Below are 23,750 nucleotides of genomic sequence, written 5' to 3'. Positions count from 1 at the left end.
ACGCAACGTACAACGGGCGCATACTTTTTCACTAGGACGTGTCAGTACGTCACACCCAAGGGACGTAATTTTATATAATTTTTTTTATTTATACTTAATTAAAATAAATGAAATATATATTTTTTCGTTTATTTATATATAAAGCACAAAGGAAAATACAAAATTACAAACAGAAAAGAATACCAACAAAAAAATGGAAACATCGAATTAAAAAATTATAAATTTTACAAACAATTATAAAGATTACAGCCGAAGCAGGTTTGGCTCAGCGGTAGAGAGTTGGTCTGCGGACTGAAAGGTCCCAGGTTCGATTCCGGCCAAGGGCATGTACATTGGTTGTGGGCACATCCCCAGTAGGGGGTGTACAAGAGGCAGCTGGTTGATGTTTCTCTCTCATCAATGTTTCTAGCTCTCTATCTCTCTCCCTTCCTCTAAGAAAATCAATAAAATATATTAAAAAAAAGATTACAAAAAATATATACCATCCCTCTCAGGGCACAACATATATTTCAAGGACGTATTCATATGTCCTACCCGTTCACAATAGTGTTTATGCTTGACGTATTTATAGGTCCCACTCAGTTAACAGGTTAACTAGCCTTGCTACTTTGGAGTTCATAACATTCCTGAGCAGGAATGGAAATCAGATGGGAATGAAGAAAGCAGTTCAGTGTGACTAACCTTTAACAGTCAGCACTGTGCTGCAACTGGCATCTCCAACACCGTTATGAGCTTCACAGATATAGTCTCCACTGTCCTCAGCGCTGGCCTCATTGATGGTGAGCAATGCCACGGAATTAACGAAGGACATGCTGTATTTCCAACTTTCGTGGAGCTCACTGTCATTTCGGAACCATACCACTTTGATTTCTGGGGAACCACTTATTTTACATTCCAGTTGGATGGCTTCCCCCTGCTTTGCAACTTTTGAAGCTTCTAATTTCTTAACAAACTTTGGAGGTTCTAGTAAATCAAAAGGGGAAAAAAATAACATGTTTGTAGTTGAAGACCCTGTAACTGCTTATTTAAACTGGTTTAGTAAGAATATCCTTCCTGAGAATTTTGTGGTGAAATAAGGTGCCTTTTCTATTAAATCAGCTTCTCATATTTTTAAAGAGAATTAAATTGATAAGTTTATTTTGTAGTTTGAATTTATAAGTTACAACATACAAATTGATGTATTATAGAAATGCTTGATTAACGTTTAGTGATGACAAATCAGAATGCTATGGGACAGGAAAGAAGGGAAAAAGAGAATGGATAGTTGAAACAACATTTAACAAATATCAATTAAACAACACTTACTGGTAGGATTACACTTACCAATACACTAACTTAAAAAACAATACAAAGAGAAAACGGAAATTTTAATGAATGTTACCTCCAACACAAATATACAAATTGTCATATGATCCAGTTTACCCCCAAAATTTAAAAACTAAAGAAACTTTACACAAACACGGGAAAGAACAAAGATTGGCAAATGCCACATAACGATACCTTTCACACTGAGTTGAGCTGAGCACATGTCTTTGCCAACGTCATTGGTTGCTTGGCAAGTATACTGACCAGAATCTCCTTTGCCTACTTTAAGAATTCTCAAATGGGGAGTGTTTCCCACACATGTGATCGTATAATTTCCTCCAGGACGGATCTCCTTGTTATCTTTTGACCAAGTGATTCGCATTGGTTGAGCGCCCGTAACGTGACACTCAAAGTCAGCACTTTCCCCAGCAATAACATCTATAGATACAGGCTTGATGTCAAAGAAGGGAGATTTCTTAGGTTCTGGAAGATGAGAAGAAAAGGCAAAATGTGTTGTTGTTGTTGTTGTTGTTGTTGTTTTTTGCTTTTGTGATTGGCCATTTCTATGTTGGCAATAAGCAAGAAGTCACGGTTTGCAAAGAGAGAGATTGACATGAGAACAAACCTCTTGCTGTCAGTCTAGCGCTAGAAGATGCTGTTCCAAGTGGATTGGAAGCTGAGCAAGAGTACTGGCCGGAGTGACTCAAGTCAGTCTCCAGAATTTTCAGAGTGGCCACATTATCCACAAAGGATGTCTGTAGATTTTCGTCATCTCGCAAAAGTACCCCATCTCTGTACCAGCTCACTTGGATGGGGGCAGAGCCATTTAATCGACAAGTGAGTGTAACTGGTAGCCCAACAGTTTGTTCAATGTCCTTTAATTGTCTCGCAAAGGAAGGTGGGAGTTGACGCTCTGTAGGAGGACAAGTGATACTTGAGGCATTAGTTGATGAAATGAAAATTTCCCTTATAAAGATAAAAGAGTTAAGATAAGGAAAAAAATACATTTACTAATTTCTAAAATAACATCATCACCTTGAATTCTGAAGACAGTCTGAGAAGAAGCAGTTCCTATGCTATTTTCTGCCTTACATGTGTACTCTCCACTGTCGTTGATAGTCACTTTATTAAAAACAAGGGTGGCCACATTGTTTGTAAAGTAGGTCCTATACTCAGGAGTTGGCCGTAACTTGGTGTCTCCCTTGTACCAAGACACTGTGATTTCTGGTGTCCCAGCAACCTGGCACTGAAAAGAGACGGAATCTCCAACGGATGCCTCCAGAGGTTCCAGTTCCGTAACAAAATAAGGTGGTTCTAAAGAAGAAAGGCTCACATTAGCAATCGAAATGAAAGAAAACCAGACCATTGCTTCCTGTTAGATGAATGCTGATCAGTTAAGACAGAAGAAGACAACACACCTAATGTAGACACCAGAGCTTTGCAAACATCCCTTCCTGCCTCATTTTCAATCTCACAGGAATACTCTCCTGCGTCTCTTTTTGTGCTATTAGGAATTTCCAGGATGCACGTTTTCTCTGTAGTGACTATGTTGCATTTCTCAGATGCGGTTATGGGAACACCATCCTTTTTCCATGTAACTGAAATGGGAAGGGTTCCAGTGTAGGTGCTCTCCAGAATGATGGACTGGCCTGGTTCTACTGAGTGATCGCTTAATTTCTTCACAAATGCAGCAGGTTCTGGTGAGTGACAAAGCACAGCAGTTAAACACAGTAAAAACACACAAAGATATGAGTGTACAGAAAATAGGAAGAACAAATGCTCTTGAGCAAACCTTTAACAAAAAGACGAGTGGTGCAGGATGTTTGGCCAGCACCGTTAGAAACCACACAGGTGTATTCCCCACTCTGAGACAGGTCGACATTAAATAATTCCAGTTCCGCTACAGTGTCTTCAAAATAGATGTTGCACCTGTCTCCTTTCACCAGTTCTCTGGCACCCCTGAACCAGCCAACCTTGAATGGAGGGGTTCCTCTGATAACACTTGTGAAGGTGACATTTTTGCCTGGTAGTACTTCCAAAGGTTCAGGTTCCTTCACAAAAGAGGGTGATTCTACATAGACATAAAGGACAATGAAAAGATCCTGTAAGCTTCTAACTTAAGTGCAATTCTGAATTACAAAAAAGAAGATCACTTTCAAAAGCGTGTCAACCCAAAGAGGAATTTGTAAGAAAGGGGTTGAGTGTCTAACACTGACCTTGTACAGTCAACACTGCACGACATTCGTCAGACCCAGCGACATTGGCAGCCACACATGTGTAATTGCCCATATCTGACATGTCCAGAGAATTCAGCTGCAATGTGCAGACATTATCTGAAAATGTGGTTTGGTACTTTGCTCCACTGACAATCTTAGTTTTCTCATGAAACCAGGCAACAGAGATAGGCGATGATCCGGCTACTTTGCATTCCAAGATGCAAGAAGTCCCCAGCACCCCACCAGTATCTTTCAGTTTCCGCGTGAAAGAGGGAGGAACCATTCGGTCTGTGTGAGGAAAGGCAAGAGATGCATCATGATTTGGAAGAATAGAAGACTTTCGAGAGAAGAACATTTGAAAGGAATTTGCATGAGCAATGGGAGGAATACATCGGAACTAACCTGAGACATCGACCACAGCTGTGCAGCTGCTTTTTCCAACATTATTTTGAACCTGGAAAGTATATGTGCCTGCATCTTGCCTTTCAACGGAGAGAATCTTTAAGGAAGAGATTTTGTTGTAGAAGCTAAATTTGTGTTTTTGACTGCTGGTCAACAGTTTTCCATCCTTGTACCATTCAACTGATAGTTCAGGAGTGCCAGCCACCTTACACTCCAGAGTGCATGTCTCCCCTACAGTCACTGTCATGGGTCCTGCCTTCTCAACAATGACTGCAGGTTCTGAAATACAATTCAATAGTCATCTGTCAAAGTATGGTAGAGGTATCTCTACTATCTTGATCTCTACTATCAGATTCACTAAGATTGTTTATTTCAATGAGATGCTATGTGAAGGCTCTCTCTCTAGACTCAAAATGTGATTTCACACTGTCATGAGTTATTATTATAGGAGTTATTGTTAAGAAATATGTTTGTGCACTAGTTGATTTCCAAAGCAATGCAGATTATATATATATATATATATATATATATATATATATATATATATATATATATATATAGCTTTGCACTTGACATTGAAAGCAAAGGCTACATGTTATTTTTTAATTATTTAGTATATTTTTTGCTCTACTTTCAGGTACAAAAGTGAGCTTTTTGGAAGTTGTTATCCAAAAAATTAAAAATTGAAGTTTAATATGCCCAATGATGAAAGTGGTAAGTCACTGTAATCTTTGCTGTTCTCGCCAGCTTTAACAACTAGTACTTTGGAAACAAAATGTCATGCTGGGCTCCTAATTTTTTTTTTTTACAAGTAACTAAAGATAGACATGATTACATCTGCTAATCCAGCAAGAAATTTAGTAAGTAAAGAGTAAAACAAATGGGTGTTTCCTGTTAGAATCACTGAGTTTTGGAAGATTTATTAGATTCCCTAAACCTTTCAAATAGATGATGGTGGATAATATAGCTCCAGGAGAAATTCTGAGAAGGAGATTCTACCAGTGACTCTTAAGTAACTCTCTCAGCATTCGGCACCCCTTTCTATTCCGGGGATTATTGTACCAACCTAGAACTGTCAATGTGGCCATGTTCTCCCTTACTCCACCATCATTCTTGATTTGGCAGATATACTTCCCAGCGTTAGCTGGTTCTGCTTTTGCAAACTGTAGAGTTGCAACATTTTCCACAAATGTAATTCTGATGTTTTCATTTTCTCTAATCACTTCTTCCTTCTCTTTAAGCCACTGGACAGAAATAGGCTGGACGCCTTCGATAGATGCTTGTAACTCAGCAGGCTCCCCAGCTACCACGGTGAGGCTGTTCAGTTTGGAAACGAATCTTGGTGGTTCTGAACATGGGAAGATGGACGGAGATGGTTCAAAAGGTTGTCCAGATAATGGAACAGAGAAAAAAAATTTTTTGCACATTCCTGCCATTTCTGCCACAAGCAGGAAATATGCTTACCTTTTAATTTTACAGTGCAAATGCAAGTGTCACTTCCCACTTCATTCTGTGCTTTGCAGTGGTATTCACCAATGTCTGAAGTTTCGACATTGAGAATGTGAATACTTGCATGGAAGTTTTTGGATGCAATCTTGTATTTCTTGCTACTTCGGAGTTGCCGCTTGTCTTTGTACCACACCACCTCAAACGGTGGTGTTCCCGAGAGTTCACACTCAAGACTAACCTCAGCATTTTTAAGAGTTTCTACTACAGGGGGGAAGCTGCTAAAGACAGGTGGTTCTGTAAAAAAACACACAAGAGTTTCTTATGAATTGGGCTATTTAATTTCATCGAATATTCTATTTAAATTGGAAGAGTCAAGATACTTTAAATGGGGAATGGTGCCAAGTGCTATTGCTTGTGTGGAGGAATAACAGCTTCAGAGTGGCCATTACCCTTTAAGGAATCACTTAACTTCTTTGGCAGAAAGCCTAACTGTCCTTACTAAGCAGTTCAACACTCTGTCTACTGCATCTTTCTTATTTATCGTGGACTATAAAGGTTGATGTGCAAGTTGTAAAAATCTAATCAAAAAAGGAAAACACAACCAAACAAAGGCAAAAGCCCAACTATATTCATTAATATGATTTGCATGAAGTATGGAATCCTGACTTCAGGAATAAATTTTTTGTATATGTCCTACAACGAAGAGACTTGGAAGTCATCACAACATTTGTGATCTGGGTCTTTTGCTTCAAAAGATGTTTACTGCAGTAACCATAACACACACAAAAAATGTGGACTTTGTGACAAAAATATTGGAAAATGGCAGTAGAAATACCAGTATTATTTGCACCAATGTACTGTGATATAATTTTATAAAAATAGGAACTGATTTTTGAGAGAAAAGAATATATAATTGTCCTGTTTTAAATGTAAGGTTAAAACCTATATTGCTTGCATCCTCCTTATTATGAACGATAAATAGCATACTGAGGATGATATATTTATAAATTGATTGAAGGCAAAATTAATTTTAAAATGCCTACTTTGGTGTTTTTGCATGCTTTTGAAATATCAAAATTTGAACTCCTTGGCTAATGTGTATTGAGATTATCAGAATTATGGCATTGACATAACCAGAAAATATCTCAGAATGATTGGCTGCATGTAAGTAAATCTTAAGAAGAAATAACATTTAAAAGGGGAAATAATATCAGTTTGGGAAAATATTCTATGAACTCAAATGGAAGTGACGGTAAAGGACAAAGAGCTATGATACCCAGGGGTGAAGAAGGTAAGTATCAGGTAATGAAGAGAAGAAAGAGATCTCTACCTTTCACTATGACCTTGGTACTGCAGCTGGTGCTGCCAGCAGGATTCTGAGCCTCACAAATGAAATCCCCACCGTCCTCAGTATCAAGATTGTTCATCTGTATGACGGCCACTGAGTCAATGAACGTCATCCTGTACTTATCACTGGCTGGGAGTTCGTGTTCATTTCTGTACCACATAACTCTGATTTCTGGGGATCCAGTGATCTTGCATTCAAGTCGCGCTGAGTCACCTGCTTTTACTATTTTGGATGCTTCTAATTTTTTTACAAACTTGGGTGGTTCTAGAGAGTGAAGGAAAGAGGAGATTATGAGGTAACAGATACAAATAACAAAAATTCAATCAGGTAGCATGTTGAAAAGAGCAAAACACATGACCAGTGCCTGGCAGACACAGTGCACTGTGTTAGAAAGAAGGGCACATCCAATGTAAACTCCTTAGCTAATTTGTGTTGAGATGATCAGAATTATGGCATCAAAATAACCAGAAAATATCTCAGCATGATTAGTGACAGATGCACAGAAAGGACCACAGGTTAGACAGAAACATAAAACAATCAAACCTGCACACCTGTCACAAGCAACATTGTAGTACAAGAGTCGCTACCAACATCATTGGTAACTTGGCAAGTGTATTGTCCTGTCTTGGAGGCATCCACTGAGTAGAGATTTAAGAAGCTAGTTGACCCTTCTAAGCCAATGAAGCATTTAGGTCCAGGGGCAAGTTCCACATCATCCTTGAACCACTTTATTTTGAATGGTGGTGTTCCTTTTAGAACTGCTTTAAATTCCACTGAAGAATCAGGTATGGCTTGTTGGCGCCCAGGTTTCACTAAGAAGCTTGGTGGTTCTACAGGTTATTAGGAGAAATATATTAAATCAAACCCCTTTAGAAATATTATTTTGACAGTTTTATGGATACATAAGAAAACCTTATTGAAAAGAGGTAATGACTGAATATTTCTTGAACTCAAATATATATCTAAAGAAACATAATTATTGAGACTTTTATCTCTAAAGGCCACAAGGTAAGAGTGATACACTTTAAAAGCAATTACAAAGAAGAATCAAGAAGAGGTAAAGAAATCCCAACCTTTCACAGTTAAGATGCCACTGCATGCATCATCCCCTGCAACATTGGAGACCTTGCACGTGTAATTCGCAGTGTCTTCTAATTCCAGGTTATAAACTTCCAGAGCCATGGTGTTCTCGTGACAGACAAGTCTGTATTTTGCACTTGTAGATATTTCTTTTCCATCCTTAAACCACTGAGCACTAATAGGAAGTGAGCCAGACACCTTGCACTCCATATGAATAGAAGAGCCCAGAACTTTATCCATTTTGGCTAATTTTTTAGTGAATGATGGAGGAATATTTTGATCTGTCCAATGCAAACAGCAAAACACATTCGTTAATATGTTGCCATTTGTTTACAAAGGACATAATATAAATAACGGAAACCAACTGGGGCCAAGGTACTAACCTAGCACATTCAGGTAGGCATCACAGCTACTGCTTCCAAAGTCATTTTCCACCTTGAAAGTGTACTGACCACTGTCTTGCTTCATTACTGACTGAATCCTAAAACTGGCCACGTTGTTTTCAAAACTCATTGTAAAATATCTACTGGGCACAATTTGTTTCCCATCTTTAAGCCATTTCACTTTGAGTTCTGGTGTTCCAGCCACAACACACTCCAAGGTCACTGGGTCTTTCTCAGTGACATCCACGGATTTAGCTTTCTCTAGGATTTGAGCAGGCTCTGTAGCAAGAATTAAAATGTGGATGAGTTGCACTGACCATTCCACCAGACATAGGGCATGTTTATGAAAGGGTCTCCACAGACTAACTAAAAAAGGAAATAGCTTACAAACCTTGTACTAAAAGGAAAGCATAACACCTCTCAACGCCTGACTCATTTTTGGCTTGACACGTGTATCTCCCGCTGTGTCCATTATCCACAGCTCTGATCTGAAGAGTGGCCACGTTATTTGCAAAGGAAATATGAATGTTATCATCTTCTTCAAGGATCTGATCATCCTTCAGCCAGGTTATGGAAATGGGAGGAGAGCCTGCCACGGTGCTCTGAAAAGTGGCAGAACTTTTCAGAACAGTAGTGATGTTTTCTATCTTCTTCGTGAACGACGGTGGTTCTGTGATTGGACAGTGTGAAAAGAAGAGGCACATTTGAACTCTTACCCGACATCATAAAATGAAAGAGCACTGCAGAATTTTTCTTGGGCAGCCTGCTTCTCGTGTGTGTAACTGACCTTTGAGGGAGACTCTAGCATTGCCAGAGCAGCTGCCGCCTTCATTGGACACAATGCACTGGTATTCCCCAGTGTCTGAGGGGTCACACTTGGTTATGTGGAGATTAAACACCGACACTCTGTCAGTCAGGGTGTATTTTTTGCTGCTTCGAACTTCCTTATTATTCTTCAGCCACGTGACTTCAAATGGAGGTGTTCCCATAACTTCACACTCCAGCTCCACGTCACTATCTTTCACTACTTCCACGGGCCTCAACTCCCTGATAAAGGTGGGAGGTTCTAAAAGTTCAAAAGGAAGAGAGAGACTAGCTTACTCAAGGGAAGACCCACAGCCTGGCCAGCAGCGCAGCCAACATGGAAAGCAGAGCCGGTAACGAACCTTTCACTTTTAATTCGATGCTGCAGCTTGCCGTGCCCGCATCGTTACGGGCTTCACAGACATATGTCCCACTATTTTCTACCCTGGCACCGGAAATTTGGAAAGTGGCCAAACCATCGATGAAGGAAATGCCATGCCTCTCAATGGCTGTTATCTCATTCCCATCCAAATACCAAGAAACTCTGATTTCAGGAGTGCCTGTTATCTGGCATTCAAATGTTGTAGACTGTCCATTCCTCAGTGCTAACACTGGGCTGGGCTTCTTAATGAATTGAGGAGGGTCTAAAGATGGGGGTGGGGAAGGAAAGTGTGAAGTTGAGCATTTTTTAAAACAAAGGCCAATAAACAATATTAATCTCCAAAGCCTCTTCCCCCACCCCCACCCCCACAAGAAAATCTAGACAAGCAAGAAAGTGAGAAGATGTAGCGACCAGACCTTTGACAAAGAGAGTGGCTTTGCTGGTTGCTATACCAACGTCGTTGCTTAGTTGACAAATGTAGGTTCCGGAATGAGCAGCTTTGGCTGAGAAGAGCTCTAGCACGGTGGAGGTATCATCCTTCCAAACCGAGCGAGCTGCTCCTGAGTGCAGCTCTTTGTTATCTTTAAACCACTTAATCGTCATGGGCGCAGTGCCCCCCACAAGAGCCTTTAACTGAACCCTTGCATTAGGGTTGACATCTTGCGACTGGGGTTCTTCCACAAAGTAAGGGGGTTCTGAGGTGAAAGAAAGAGAAGCAAAAGAAGACAGGAACATTCATTTTAGAACCGGGCAAGAAAGGTAAGAATTGAGAGATGAGACAGCAATAAGTTCCCGAGAGGAGGAGATAAAATTGCCGACCTTTGACTGTCAGATGGCCGCTGCACTGGTTGTGTCCTGCCTTGTTGGTGGCAGAACAAGTGTATGTCCCAGTATCGATGCTTTCCAGGTGCCTGATTTCCAAGAAGGCAGTGTTGTCATGAAAAGAGAATTTGTATTTTTCACTAGCTGAAATTTCCTGGTCATCTTTGAACCATTGGATACTTATGGGGTGTGACCCAGACACTATGCATTCTAAGTCAATAAAAGACCCTTTAATGCTGTCCATTTTCTTCAGCTTTTTAGTGAATGAGGGAGGTATGATAAGATCTATGTAATAAAAAATAAATTAAAAAAATGGTTAGGTCAACCCACCAATTTATATCTTCTCTACAATTGTAAGAGATGAAGGAGCATAGAATTGCCCAGTTCCTCCCCATAAAAAAGCAATACCAACCTAACACATTAATGCTAGCCTTGCAGCTGCTTCTCCCAACATCATTTTGAACTTCAAAAGTATATTCTCCACTATCTCTCTTTTCTGTAGAAATAATCTTCAGTATAGAGACTGTGTCAGTGACACTGATTTTGTATTTTTGGCCCAGGGTCAGTTCTTGGCCATCTTTGAACCATTTGGCTGTAATCTCCTTTGTCCCTGAAAATTTAACCTGCAAGGTGGCTGGGTCTCCTTGGGTAACATCTATAGACACAGCCTCCTCGGTGATTGTGGCCGGTTCTGTAGAAAACAAAGGGATAAGTGTGGGCTGTGAATCGCTCTGCTGAAAGGCATATATCTGCTCTTTTTCCTAAAACCCAGGGTTGACTCTCTGAACCAACCTTTTACTGAGAGTAATGCAGAACATCTTTGTATCCCTGCATCATTTTTGGCCTGACAGACATATTTCCCGTCATGCTTGACTTCGATGCCACTGAGGTACAGGCTGGCCACATTGTTCTCAAAGGTCATTCTTATATTGTTGTCTTCGGTGATTTCATCGTTGTCTTTTAACCAAGTCACTGTGATGGGCAGGGAGCCTTTCAGCGTGGCCTGGAAGGCAGCGGTGCCTCCTCGAAGGGAGCTGGTGCTCTCGATCTTCTTCACAAAGGTTGGTGGTTCTAACAGAAGAACGAATCCCCAATCAATACTAGGTCTATAGAAACACTGGCTTAAAAATGAGTGGGCTCTGCAGAAGAGCTAGTCGGTCATTTGAACCAACACTAACCTCTGAGCATCACCCTGGCGCTGCAGGTGCTGCTGCCCACATCGTTGCTCGCCCGACACTGGTATTCACCAGCATCGGCAGCTACGAACTTGAGGATCTGCAGGCTAACCATCTGATCCTGAAGGAAGGTTTTGTACTTCCTACCACTCCGCAGAATGGTGTTATCTTTGAACCAAGTGATCTCAAAGGGAGGTGTGCCTGCCACCTCGGCCAGCAACATGACATCATACTCCTTCAACACCTCAACCGGCTTAAACTCTTTGGTAAAGTAAGGTGACTCTATAGTGGAAAAGGAATTATTTTGAGTGAATGCGGGAGGCATCTGTGCTAGGGGCCACAATGTGGGTAACGTAAGGGGCAAGGTGAACACAAACCTTTGACTATTAAAATGCTACCGCAGTGGTCACTGCCAGCCTCGTTTTGGGCCTCACACATATATTCCCCACTGTCTTCAACAGCAACATCCGTAAGCCTTAGAACCGCAGTGGACTCCACAAAAGACATTTTGTGCCTGCTGCTGTCCTTAATCTCTCTATCGTTGACAAACCACGTGATTTTAATCGGAGGGGTGCCAGTGACTTTGCAGACTAGCTGGGTGGCATCTCCTTTCTTTAAGAGCTGTGACGGCTCTAATTTTTCAACAAATGTGGCAGGTTCTATGGAAGGAAAGAAGTTATTAAGAAACGCGAGAAAGAGGCAGCAGCTTACAACAATGGCAGTGCAAAGATGTCCAGAAAACACCGCGAACCTTTTACAAATAAGTTTGCGCTGCATTCCACGCCTCCGGCGACGTTGCTGACTTTACAGGTATATGTGCCTGAGTCAGAGGTTTTTACTGAATAGAGCTCCAGGGAACTTTCTAAAGCTTCTTTGGTGATATAGCAGCTTCCACCGGAAACCAGCTCTTTGTCACCCTTAAACCATTTGATTGTGAGAGGAACAGACCCTTGGAAGGTGCTCTTCAGGCAGACTGCCGAGCCGGGCAGAACATCCTTGGATGCGGGTTTAGTTACAAAACTGGGTGGTTCTAAAGAAGGGGCATAAGAAAGAATTTCAAAGAGTTAAGAGGCACAATCTAAGGGAGAAGTCTCAATTTGAACATCGTCTACAGTAAGAATGAAAGGCAGTCTCCATCCAACCTTGCACAATCAGGGCTCCGCTGCTGTCCTTGCTCCCCACGGAATTCGTGGCGCGACAGGTGAAATTCCCTGCGTCATTCATGTCTACTCTGCTTATCTCCAAAGAGGCGGTGCCTTCCACAAACGCTATTCTGTATCTGTCAGAAGAAGCTATTTCCTTCCCATCCTTAAACCAGGACACCCTCATGGGGAGGGAGCCGGCGATTTTGCAGTCCAGCCTGCAGGTACCGCTAACAACACTATCCACGTTGCGTAGGGGTTTGGTAAAAAATGGAGCAATGTCTCGATCTGTTCATGGCACAAGAAGGGAAGAAAGGTCAATATGGAAATGTGTTCCTGCTTGTATTTTCGGTCGTTTGTTGGTTTTCAAAGGAATAGGGAGCACGGGTTTCTAGAGATACTAACCTAGGACAGTGAAAGTGGTCTCACATGAGCTGCTGCCCACCTCATTGGAAATTTCAAACGTGTACTGGCCACTATCGTGCAGCTCAGCTGAATAAAATTTGAGCTGGGCAACGTTGTTTTTAAAACTTATTCGATACTTTTTACTGGCCACCAGAGGTCTCCCGTCTTTGTACCATTTGGGCTTGAGCTCTGGGGTGCCTGTGACCGTGTACTCCAGCGTGGCTGGGTCTCCTGCTGTCACCTGGATCAGCTCCGCTCGCTCAACAATTTTGGCAGGTTCTACAAGGGCATTAAATAGTTAACATTCCAAGATGTGTGCTAGGGTTTTTATTTTTAAGTGGAAATAGTGATTCAAAGTTAAAAATGTTCCTACACGAACCTTTCACTATTAATTCCCCAACAGATGTCTGGCTTCCGGCTTCATTCTCAGCCAGGCATGTGTATTTGCCACCCAGACTAATCTGAACGTCAGGGATGGTCAAGACCGCGACACCTTTGGAAAAGCTCATTTTGATTTTCCCATCTTCTTTGATGATCTCTTGTCCTTTCATCCATGAGACGGAAATGGGTTCTGACCCTTTCACAGCAGCTTGTAAGGTAACTGTTTGTCCTGCTAGTGCAGTAAAGTCATCTACTTTCTTTACAAAGGTTGGTGGTTCTAGTCAAAGAAAGAGAGTATATACAAAACTTATCAATTCCCAAACACTTTCCACCCCATATATATTTAAGAGTTTTATCAAGATTACACTTATCTTGTCCAAAATGCTATCCCATAGTGTTGATTAATTAGAGGAAGAAATAAAATTTAAGAAGAATTACAATTTTACCCAAGAGAAAGAAGCATAGAAGATAGATGGTTATCAGTCAACAAAATAGCATTTGATGTAATTCACTTTTGTTATCAGATATTCAATATTTACACCCACCTCAGGATTAACACTGGATGAAGGTCACCTATTGTATCCCCAAAGTCCCAGATCAAGCCAAAGGCAAAACGTATTATGAAAGGTTAAGAGAAGATGGGAAACCACCAGTGTTCTTCCCCCTTGGTTAAGAAAGCCATTTGGACAATTTCTTAAAGAGGCACCAGGTTTTCAAACACTGACCTTTTAGTAAGTGTGTTGCACTGCAGCCACACTTGCCGACGTCATTAGCAACAACACATTCATATTCACCAACGTCCGCGCTATTAAAAGAAAAGATCTCCAGAGACACAAAAGACTTCTGGGAAAACAACCTGTACTTTTTACTACTTCGGATTTGCTTCTTATCTTTGAACCAGCTAACTTCAAAGGGTCCCGTGCCCGAGATTTCACACTGAAGGAGGGCGTTTGTTCCTCTCACTATATCTGCAGGCTCAAGAGTTTTGATGAAAGAAGGAGGCTCTACAAAAGCACGAAAGCATGGTGTAAGTCATGTGTCCCCGGCAACGATAGAGAAAATCTTTTCTCAGAAAAGCAAGGGGCTGTAACTGAGCACACAAACCTTTGATAACTATTTCGGCACTGCAGCTGTCACTGCCAACATCATTCACTGCTTCGCAGGAGTAGCTCCCACTGTCTTCAACTTTTACATCGGTTACATTGAGCACAGCCTCCGAATTGACAAAGGACATTCGGATTGTGTTACTCTCACTCAGTTCTTTGTTATTTTTGAACCAAGTGACCTGGATCACAGGGGAGCCTTTCAGCTTGCAATGGAGGCGCGCTGATTCGCCGGGGAGCATTAAGTAAGAGGGGTCCACCTTCTTCACAAAGGAGGGTGGCTCTATGCAACGTTCACAAGAAGAGAAAAAAGAAATGGTGTCTGCAGCATGAACTCCACAAAAGGTAAGCAGATGCACACGACAAAAACACGCAACCAACACAAAATGTCTGCATGGAATGTTTGAAAAGGTTGTGGTGCTTACAAGACCTTTCCATGTTTCCATGATTCTAAAACACGCTTCCAATCTCTTGATTAAAAACAAACAAACAAACAAACAAGCAAAGAAACAAACCCAAGCCAACTCCACTTACACAAAGAGCAATTTTATAAAAGATTAGTTAAGGATTTCCTAGACATTTGAAGTTCTTAGAAGAGATTTTAAGCAAGTGCTGTTAATGGCAGATAGTTTGAAAAGTGAGTGAATTTGGAAGAAGATAGAAAATTTAAAATCAAACAATGCCAGGACTTCCCCAAACCAAAAGGTTTGCTTGGATGAAATCATTTCAGTGACACAATGTACTGAAATGTTTCTCAACAGTTTTTCATCCTTTCAGAGAAGGATGAAAAGATACCAGCCACGCATTTCTTACCTCTGACCGTTACTGTCGCAGAGGAGGAGCTGCTCCCAGCCTCATTGGACGCTGTGCACACATAGGTTCCTGAATCTTTTAGTTTGGCAAGAGGGATCTCAAGGGATGCTATTTTATCTTCAAAATAGATCTTATAATCTTTCCCAGCTGGGAGTTTTTGCCCATCTTTATTCCATGTCACTGTGACTTTTCTGTCTTCGTCTACTTGGCATTCAAGGTGGATCTTCTTATTGATGGCTGACTGCACGGGCTCTAATTCTTTAATGATATGTGGTTTGTCAATTATGATCAACTCAGCTTGGCAGATGTCGGCTCCAAACTTGTTAGAAGCCATACAAGAGTAAACGCCTCTGTCTTGAACTGTAAGGTTTGAGAGTTCTAAACTGTGCTTGTTCTCTGCGTCTGAGATCTTGCGGTTAGGGGAAGGCGGCAGAGCAGCACCATCTTTCTGCCAGATGGTTTCAATCACGGGAGTCCCTGTCACTGTGCAGAGGAACTTGGCTGTCTTACCCACAAAGGTGGTAACGGACTTAGGCCTGGAGAAAAAGGTTGGTGGATATGCCTCTGCAAAAAAAGTTTTTTCAACATTATATTTTGTCCCCACCAAAGCTCTTGTTATAATTACATATTCCAAGTTAAATAAAAAAAAAAAAAAAGATGAGTTATATCTTTAGATAAACATGAGACATTATTTAAAATAAGGTACACATTGAGACAGCATGAAGGGACCTGGAGAGTATTACGCTAAGCAAAATAAGACAGTAGGAGAGACAAGTATCACATGATCTCACTTATATGTGGAATCTAATGAACAAAACAAACTGACAAACAAATAGATCCAGATATATGGAAGTATGGAACAGACTGACGGATCTCAGAGGGAGGGTTGAGGGAGGGATTAACCAAAGAACTTATATGCATATGTGCATAACCAAGGGACACAGACAATAGTGCGGTGAAGGGGGGGGGGTAATGTGGGAGGAGAGAGGTCAAGGGGGAAAAAAGAGGGCATCTATAATACTTTCAACAATAAAGACAAATCAAAAATAAAATAAAATAAGATAGTGTATTAATAAAATAAAAAAGATTTGTCAAAGAAAATGGATAAGAGTATTCTTTATAGAGGAGCAAGACAGCATTTTAAATGTCTCTATCAAAGGGAAGAACAAATGTTCCTTTATTTAGCAACATTAACTTACTATTGCTAAAGATTTGTCCATTTTAGGAGTTGATTAATTGTTTAAATTCTTTGATAAGAAATTCAGCTGATACTTTAATTCTGGCTAATTAGAAGACTGTATAAGAAAGATAAAAACTGAACTTGACTTTTCTGAACAGTAGAGATATTCAGTGGTAAAAAGTTTGGGAGTTTTGTAAATCTCTCTAACCCTCATGTCAACCACCAGTAAATCCTTAAGTGACTTAACTTTGAAAGCAACCACTAAGTCATTTCAAACTTGTCAAACTATTTATCACCGTAATTCTCCTCCCCAGCTTGAATTATGAAGCAAGCTTTTAGGAACCTCCCTTCCCATTACTTAGAAATCCCCCTCCTTTCTCTCTTCTCATATTTGAAGCTTGAGTATTAGTCCCATTACTGAATTGGCCTAATTTGGATAAAGAAATTTCTCAAAGTGTCATTACAATTAAAACCATGTACATGTTTGCATGGTGATTCTTTGATTGCAAAGTGAAAACCACTGGCTGGGTTTCCATGGGCCTGGGTTTCAGATTTTCTGATATGTAAAGAGGTTGTAGAAGAATAGAAGCTACAAGAAACTCTGACTTTTTAAGTCAAACAGATGTGCTGCTTTTGCCTTCCTCCTTAATGTTCTCACTGAAAAAGAAGACTAAGGGATAGTCCACAGTCCTGCCCTGACATTAGTGCATGGCTTCTCTTAACAAGATGACTCTAAATCATAGTTCATACTTTGCCTTGAAGGGGGCGGGAGAGAAAGAAAGAGAGAGAGAAAGAAAAGGAAAGAGCTACTGACTTCTTTTTTTTTCTAATGAGGGAATTCAAACACTTGGTGAGTGTTAAGTACTCTGATGTCATCCTGTGTGTCCATTAAGATATTGCAAATAAAATATTTGTTTAGTTGCTCTTATTTTTCAATAAAGAATGAAGCCTAGTTTACAGTCCTGTGCTAGTTCCCCGTCTCACATTAGAATTTGCTTCACTTTAGTCCTATGCTCTGGCTTTTCTTAGTTTGTAATTCTGTTCTTAAGTAATTAACTGGTTCCAAATTATTAAATATATTGGGGTATCATATATTTTTTTAATGGCACCAAAAATTTTGGTGGTCCTGAAATTTTTACATTATGGGACAAGCCATTTGTAGTTACCCAAGATATATCCACCGAGTTGATCATTAGAAACGAGAGAGAGAGAGAGATAAAAACAAAACAAAATCTCTCAAAACCAATTTTCAGGAGCCACTGCTCATTTGATTCCTTAACATTTCCCTCAAAATAATAAATTATCTTTATTTAGTTATTGTTAGAACCATGACTAAAGAATGATTTCTTGTCCCGCACAGGTTCTGCGGCACCTCAGCACCATGTTACCATGTTACCAGCTTGGCTATTGGTCTCTCCAGTTGGTAGAACACACACTCCCGGCACCTGGATGAAAAGCAAATCAGGCAACAATATGAAATGAGAGGACAACATCGGATTCAATGTTCGGCATTTACCTGTCACAGTGAGTGTGGCTGTACAGCTGACGCTGCCATACTCATTAGAGGCCTGGCAGGTGTACTCGCCGCAGTCAACAACCTGGGTTCTCAGAATTTCCAGGCTGGAGACGTAATTTGACGATCGGATAGAACACTTGTCACTCTCGTAAATTTCTCGGCCAGCCTTAAACCACTGGAATCGGACATTAGGGGCACTCTGGATCTCACAGGTGAACTTGGCGAGGTGGCCCAGAGCTACTTCAAGCGGCTCGATTCTCCTCTTGATCACGGGGGCAGCTGCAAAGGGAAGCAGAGTCCATTAGCAGGCCTCCTTATCAGGCAGACCACATTTTTCTTTTCCTTCTAACTTTTGTTTCTGTTAATGAAGTAAAACAGTTGAAATTGGTGAGACAGATTGCAGCAGTAGGACAAGTGACTGGAAAATGAGGAAGATCATTGAAGGCAGGAAAAGACAATAAGCAGCTCTCAACATAGTCAATCATTACTTTGCAGTGAATTGTGAAAAAAATCATTAAAATGTGATGCTACTGGCTTACATGCATAACAACATGACATATTCTTTAAATATACCATGCTGACTAGAAACACTGAGAACAATGTGAAAAAAAAAACACGTGATCTACTAAATAAAGTGATTAAGAGAAACAACAGAAAAAAGAAATAGAACTAAGAAACTTAGACAATTAATCATGGTTATTTTGAATTTGGGGATGAGGCTGGCCATTTTAGAGTGGCTAGGCATTCACTGACAGCTTTGTGTCACGTGATTAAAGTATTTTCATATAAAAAGCATGTGTATTGGTATTATGAAACATATAAAAGCATGTCTTATTTTAAAAACGAATAATGATGTAGATATAACATTAGCCAATAAGGCAGTGAGGAAATAACCATGATTATGTCTGTGACTTCAACCTTACTTTAACTCGACTACGTTCTAGCAGTGGCAGATAAGTGAAAATTTGGTGACGAGACCTAAATCATTACAATCCAGTGAATGTTAGAGCTTGATCTACTTAATCCTTAAAAATCCAACCTCTTTCGACTACAGTGAGTTTTGCCGAAGTCGCTGTTTTTCCTCGGTCATTCAAGGCCTCACAGGTATACTCTCCTTGATGCTCGTCTTTGCTTACTTTGTTGATTACTAGCGTATATGTATTTTGATCTTGGAAACACTTGAACTTTTCATCTGAAGACACCAGTTCTCTCTCAAAATACCAATTCACCTCTTTGGCATTTGTTATGGATGACGTGAGTTTAACAACATCACCTTCCTGAGCAATCGTGTCCACCAAGGGTGTATGTATAACAGGACGGCCCCCAGTTTCCTGTATCTCTACTGGCCCAGCCTTCTCTAAAACACTCTCAGAGGACTTGTCTTGTTCCTCGGGTGGTTTTGGTACCTCATCCTGTTTTTCGTCAGAGATAGCAGGGGTGACAACACCGTCAGTGAGAGTCGCATCCACAACTTTGATTTGACTTTCCACTTTAAAATAACTGACCTCTTCTGTTGGGACAAAATATTTAGATTCAACTTCTGGTTCAGTGATTGCTTCAATCTTCTGTGACTCTGAAAAAGAACCTACTTCTCCCTGCAAGCTTGTTTGGGCTCCTTCCTGAATTCTTGGGTCCTCGGCTGTTAAGATGTTCACTTCCTCACATATAATAGCGCACAGAGCATCCTTAAATTCAGTTTTCAAGTTAGCCGTTTGAGGATCGATGCCTTCAATCGCAATGGTTACTTCTTCTGTTAGAGACTTCACTGTGGTAATAAGGTAGGTACACATAATGCGTTTGGGCTCTTGGGTGAAGCTTATGGCCTTGACCTCCACCTTCTCGATGTTTCTCAACCACTCAGAGAAAAGACTCATTTGCTCACTGCCCACTGCTGCTTGCAAAGCCCTGCGGATCTGTGTTTTCAGGTTTAATCTTTGTTCTTCCGGAATACCAGAAAGCAAACTTTCCTTCGAGAGAAAGTCACGGCCCTGCACTTCCTGCACGCCCTTGATTGCCTCCGGCTCTTTCTTATACTCCATGGTTTGGTTAGGGGGCATGGTCCAGTGGTCAGCATGCTCTTCCTTAAGCAGTACCTGTTTTTCCTCACATGCTAGTGGGAAACTTAAGGACTTGCTCTCCTCTGTCCTGGCCACAAAATCGTGAGCTGTACTTTCTAGCTGATCTGCACTTTCCATCAAAATTACACCTTCTTCCGTGCACGTGTGTTCTGACGGGACCTGGGGCTCCCGGTTTACTTCAGAGACCACAATGTCAAGACCCTCGAAGCTTTCCACCTGTCCATCAGCTAAGCTCTGACTCAGGATCAGAGCACTGTGTGCCTCTTGCTTGTGAGGAGTCCGTATTTGCTCTTTGTCCACACCAGGTACTATCTTTTCTTTTGGTAAAAGTACTTCCTCAGCCACAGAAGTTGGATATAAATGGGCTGGAGGTTCTTCTATCAAAGACTGTGGATAATTCCCTTCTGGCTGAGCTAATAAAAGTTTCAGAGGGTCAGCTGTTAATGAACTAATTTCTTCTACAGATACGGCACTTGGGAAAGTTTTTTCAGTATCTGATAGAACCACCTGTGATGCAGGCATTAGAATATCTTCTTTGGGGAGGGTTTCCTGGGTCTGAACAACCTGCAGGTGTGACCTGGGAGGTGGCTCCTTGGTAGGCTGAACATGAAGAGTGCCATCGAGAGGAAGAAGTCCCCCGGTGCTCTCAGTAATCGGCACATCCCGCTCCAGCAAGGCCGTGGATTGCAATTGCTCAGCTGCAATTTCCAGCTTTGAGTCGAATGCTTCAAAAGCAGGGCCCTTCAACAACTTCTGTGGAAAACCTTGGGGAGCCTCTGGGGTGGGCTTGGCTTTGCAGGGCGCATCAGTCATGTCCGTGTCTTCCAGAAGCACCAGCAGCTCCGCAGCACAGGTGGACTCACCCCACACGTTCTCTGCTTTACAGACATAGAGGCCACTATCTTCCTTCTGAGGGTCATTGACAATGAATGTCCCAGAACCATCGGAATTATGAATGATAGTGTAATACACATTGGTGCAGAGCTGCTTGTTTTCTTTGAACCACAAAACAGTGGGTGCAGGCTTTCCAAGCACCACATACTCAAAGATGGCAGGGAGCCCCTGAACACAGTGGACTGGTTTTAACTCCTTAAGGAAGTAAGGAGGACAAGGACCTTCAAGCTTTTCCAGAGATTTCTCCACTGCTGATTCTAGCTCAGTCTCCTTGTGTCCCTCTCCTTTGGGATTTATTTTTAGATAGGCACTACATACTGTCTGTCCATACTCATTACTGGCAATACATGTATACTCTCCCTCATCTTCAAATTTTGTGAACAGAATGATCAAGCTGTAATCATTAGCATCAAAAACAAATTTGTAGTCAGTAGAAGGCGTTAACTTTATTCCATTGAAGAACCACTGAATTTTAGGCTTGGGGATGCCAGTGACTGTAACAGATAGTTTAGCCACATCCCCTATGCTTATTTCAGCATTTGACAATTCTTTGATAAAAACTGGGGCACTGCCTTCCTTTTTGGAATAGAATTTAGTTGAAGGGGCTGGACGTTCAGATAAAAGTTCAAGTGTTTCATTTCCCTTAGATAGCTGAAGGTCAGAGCTATAGGTTTGGCGTCCTTCTTCCTCAGCAGACAGAAGACAACTAGAAAACTCTGTATGGGGAAAAATGATTACTATTTTACCATCAATTTTATTTAACAACAAAAAAATGAAAGTCAAAGAATTATGTACCACTTGATGGTCTTCTTCTGCCTTATTCCTGAAATCATTAGATTATCCTGAGATTAACTTATTACCAAGCACATTTCTAAGTGTTTAACCTTAGTTTATTATATATCACATTATATGATTATAAAGAATGTACTCATGCAGCTTTCAATCACTTCATTTGGGTCAGAGTTTATAAATGTTAAAGATGTTCTTATGAATTTTTCTTTGTGCTATTATACCAATACTCAAGTTCAAAACACTGCTGTCTATTTGTACTAAAAGAACCCATGGTTATTTCAATCAATTCTTTGAAAGGTCCAGAATTATTGCTTATACATAAAATTTTAATTTGCAAAAATATCCTCATTATCAAATTGAAGACTGATGATTTCCAAAATAAATAATCCATATTTCAGTTACTGCTGATAAACTGAAGCCGTTGTTAAAAACAAAGGGCTGCAGGGGATGTTTAATCTGAATTTAAGAGAGAACTGCTGTTTACAGTTACTTGAAATGCAAGTCATCTTTTGCCCATGTAAACTGCCACAGTACCATAACAAAGCTTTGATAATAAGACCTATATTAACTCAAGTTAGTCAAGAAAATGGGAGAATCAGATGAGAGAAAACCACTCTAACTTAAAAATCTTGATTGGGGCTCCTGACTCCCATGGACTCCCATGCACTCCCTTCACAAATCTCCTTAGTTTCACCATTGGTGTGTGGTCCCACCTCCCACTCAAATGGCCTTTTGGGGAGGACTGAAGAGCATGTGGAAGAGGTGCAGTGTGCTGTGAGAAACTTTCACCACTGTGCTTTCTGTGCTGAGCATGGTTTGCAGGAAATCTTAGATAGGATGATAGCGATAATTCAAGATGAAGAGGCCTCCTGCAAATCCTCCTGTTGCAAGAAGTATGGGCCCAAAGGTTATGAGTAAGGCCAGGGGCTCAACATAGAGTGGGCAAGAGACTGGCTTTCAAGACAGTGAGTGCTCAGCCTCACAGGCTTCCAACAAATCCAACTACTTATAGATTTGCTCAGAAACACGGAGATGCTAAGAAAAGTGTCAGATGTGGGAATTCTGTTAATGCTGCTGAAAACCCTGTCACAAAAACTGTTCCCAATGTGCCAAGTATGGAAAGAAATCAATAACTCTGAATGATAAAGAGGGGACCTCTATTGTAAAGGATGCCATGCAAAGAACTTTGGGCCCAGTGGATTTGGCTATGGTCAAGGAGCAGTGGTTCTTGTTCACCCTCAGTAAAGATGTAAACCAAGAACCAAAATCACACACTGAGAATCTCCACATAATCTATGTACAGACAAACTATCACTTAACACTTCATTACTGAATATTACTCTGTCCTTGGATAGGCTGGCTGACTCTTATGCAGAGAGCACTGTATCCTTTTGCTTTACTCATAGGAAATTTTAAGAACCAATTTTTTTACATTTTAAACAAAACTTCAGCTTGAAAAACAGCCTTGATTGTATTTTATTATGCAAGAAATACCTATACAACAATTATTAAACAGAAAAACAAAACAGTGAATAACAAATACTCTTTAAACAATATTATGGACAATAGAATGAAAGATATGTGATTTGATAACAAGAAATTAGGATTTTCATTAAAGCAGTCATGTATGTACAACAGCCCAAATAAATAGCAATTTTATTGCCTTATTCAAAAGCAGTTTTATTATTTTATTAGTTCACTCCAATTGCATTACATGAACTAGTCTTATAACTTAATACCTTTCTGTTCTAGTGCATAAGCATTAGAAGGCAGGACTCCAGTGCCAGCTAGCTATAAATGTACTGGTAAAACTTATCTGTAATATGTAGAATACATACTCAATTATTTATTATTTCAATTAGTTGCCATAAAATCATTAATTTCATATACTAATGGTGACCACTTAACTTTACATTTAATCTGTAATGTATTACTCATGTCAGCTTTCCCTTTACTTGAACTGACAAAATATCTGTAAAAGGGAATGAATGTGAATATACCCTATTCACTAATATCTTGAAACATTATCCTTTACTTCTAAATATCATGTATTAATCATAAAAGGATAGTAAATCAAATT

At 40.6% G+C, this 23,750-nt stretch overlaps 1 protein-coding gene across 1 annotated transcript in view; it reads right to left on the bottom strand.

The window, feature by feature from the left end:
• The window catches only part of TTN (titin), a 276,330-nt gene that overhangs the window by 186,928 nt on the left and 65,652 nt on the right, over nt 1-23,750 (bottom strand). The window contains exons 46-77 of the mRNA XM_045575224.1: nt 18,946-21,594; nt 17,907-18,185; nt 15,211-15,774; nt 14,399-14,680; nt 14,020-14,298; nt 13,293-13,571; nt 12,914-13,192; nt 12,509-12,796; nt 12,118-12,396; nt 11,744-12,025; nt 11,370-11,648; nt 10,984-11,262; nt 10,604-10,882; nt 10,189-10,476; nt 9,786-10,064; nt 9,350-9,631; nt 8,971-9,249; nt 8,575-8,853; nt 8,184-8,462; nt 7,794-8,081; nt 7,272-7,550; nt 6,703-6,984; nt 5,388-5,666; nt 4,990-5,271; nt 3,924-4,202; nt 3,522-3,809; nt 3,098-3,376; nt 2,724-3,002; nt 2,341-2,619; nt 1,931-2,218; nt 1,501-1,788; nt 682-963 (exon numbers count right to left, since the gene is read on the bottom strand). Of these exons, the coding sequence (XP_045431180.1) occupies nt 682-963; nt 1,501-1,788; nt 1,931-2,218; nt 2,341-2,619; nt 2,724-3,002; nt 3,098-3,376; nt 3,522-3,809; nt 3,924-4,202; nt 4,990-5,271; nt 5,388-5,666; nt 6,703-6,984; nt 7,272-7,550; nt 7,794-8,081; nt 8,184-8,462; nt 8,575-8,853; nt 8,971-9,249; nt 9,350-9,631; nt 9,786-10,064; nt 10,189-10,476; nt 10,604-10,882; nt 10,984-11,262; nt 11,370-11,648; nt 11,744-12,025; nt 12,118-12,396; nt 12,509-12,796; nt 12,914-13,192; nt 13,293-13,571; nt 14,020-14,298; nt 14,399-14,680; nt 15,211-15,774; nt 17,907-18,185; nt 18,946-21,594 (11,655 nt within the window). The remainder of the gene's footprint in view (nt 1-681; nt 964-1,500; nt 1,789-1,930; nt 2,219-2,340; nt 2,620-2,723; nt 3,003-3,097; nt 3,377-3,521; nt 3,810-3,923; nt 4,203-4,989; nt 5,272-5,387; nt 5,667-6,702; nt 6,985-7,271; nt 7,551-7,793; nt 8,082-8,183; nt 8,463-8,574; nt 8,854-8,970; nt 9,250-9,349; nt 9,632-9,785; nt 10,065-10,188; nt 10,477-10,603; nt 10,883-10,983; nt 11,263-11,369; nt 11,649-11,743; nt 12,026-12,117; nt 12,397-12,508; nt 12,797-12,913; nt 13,193-13,292; nt 13,572-14,019; nt 14,299-14,398; nt 14,681-15,210; nt 15,775-17,906; nt 18,186-18,945; nt 21,595-23,750) is intronic.

This window comes from Pipistrellus kuhlii, unplaced genomic scaffold (genome assembly GCF_014108245.1).
Source record: "Pipistrellus kuhlii isolate mPipKuh1 unplaced genomic scaffold, mPipKuh1.p scaffold_m20_p_7, whole genome shotgun sequence".
Lineage (NCBI taxonomy): Eukaryota > Metazoa > Chordata > Mammalia > Chiroptera > Vespertilionidae > Pipistrellus > Pipistrellus kuhlii.
The sequence above is the reverse complement of the archived record's forward strand: the minus strand, read 5'-3'. Positions and strand labels throughout refer to the sequence as shown.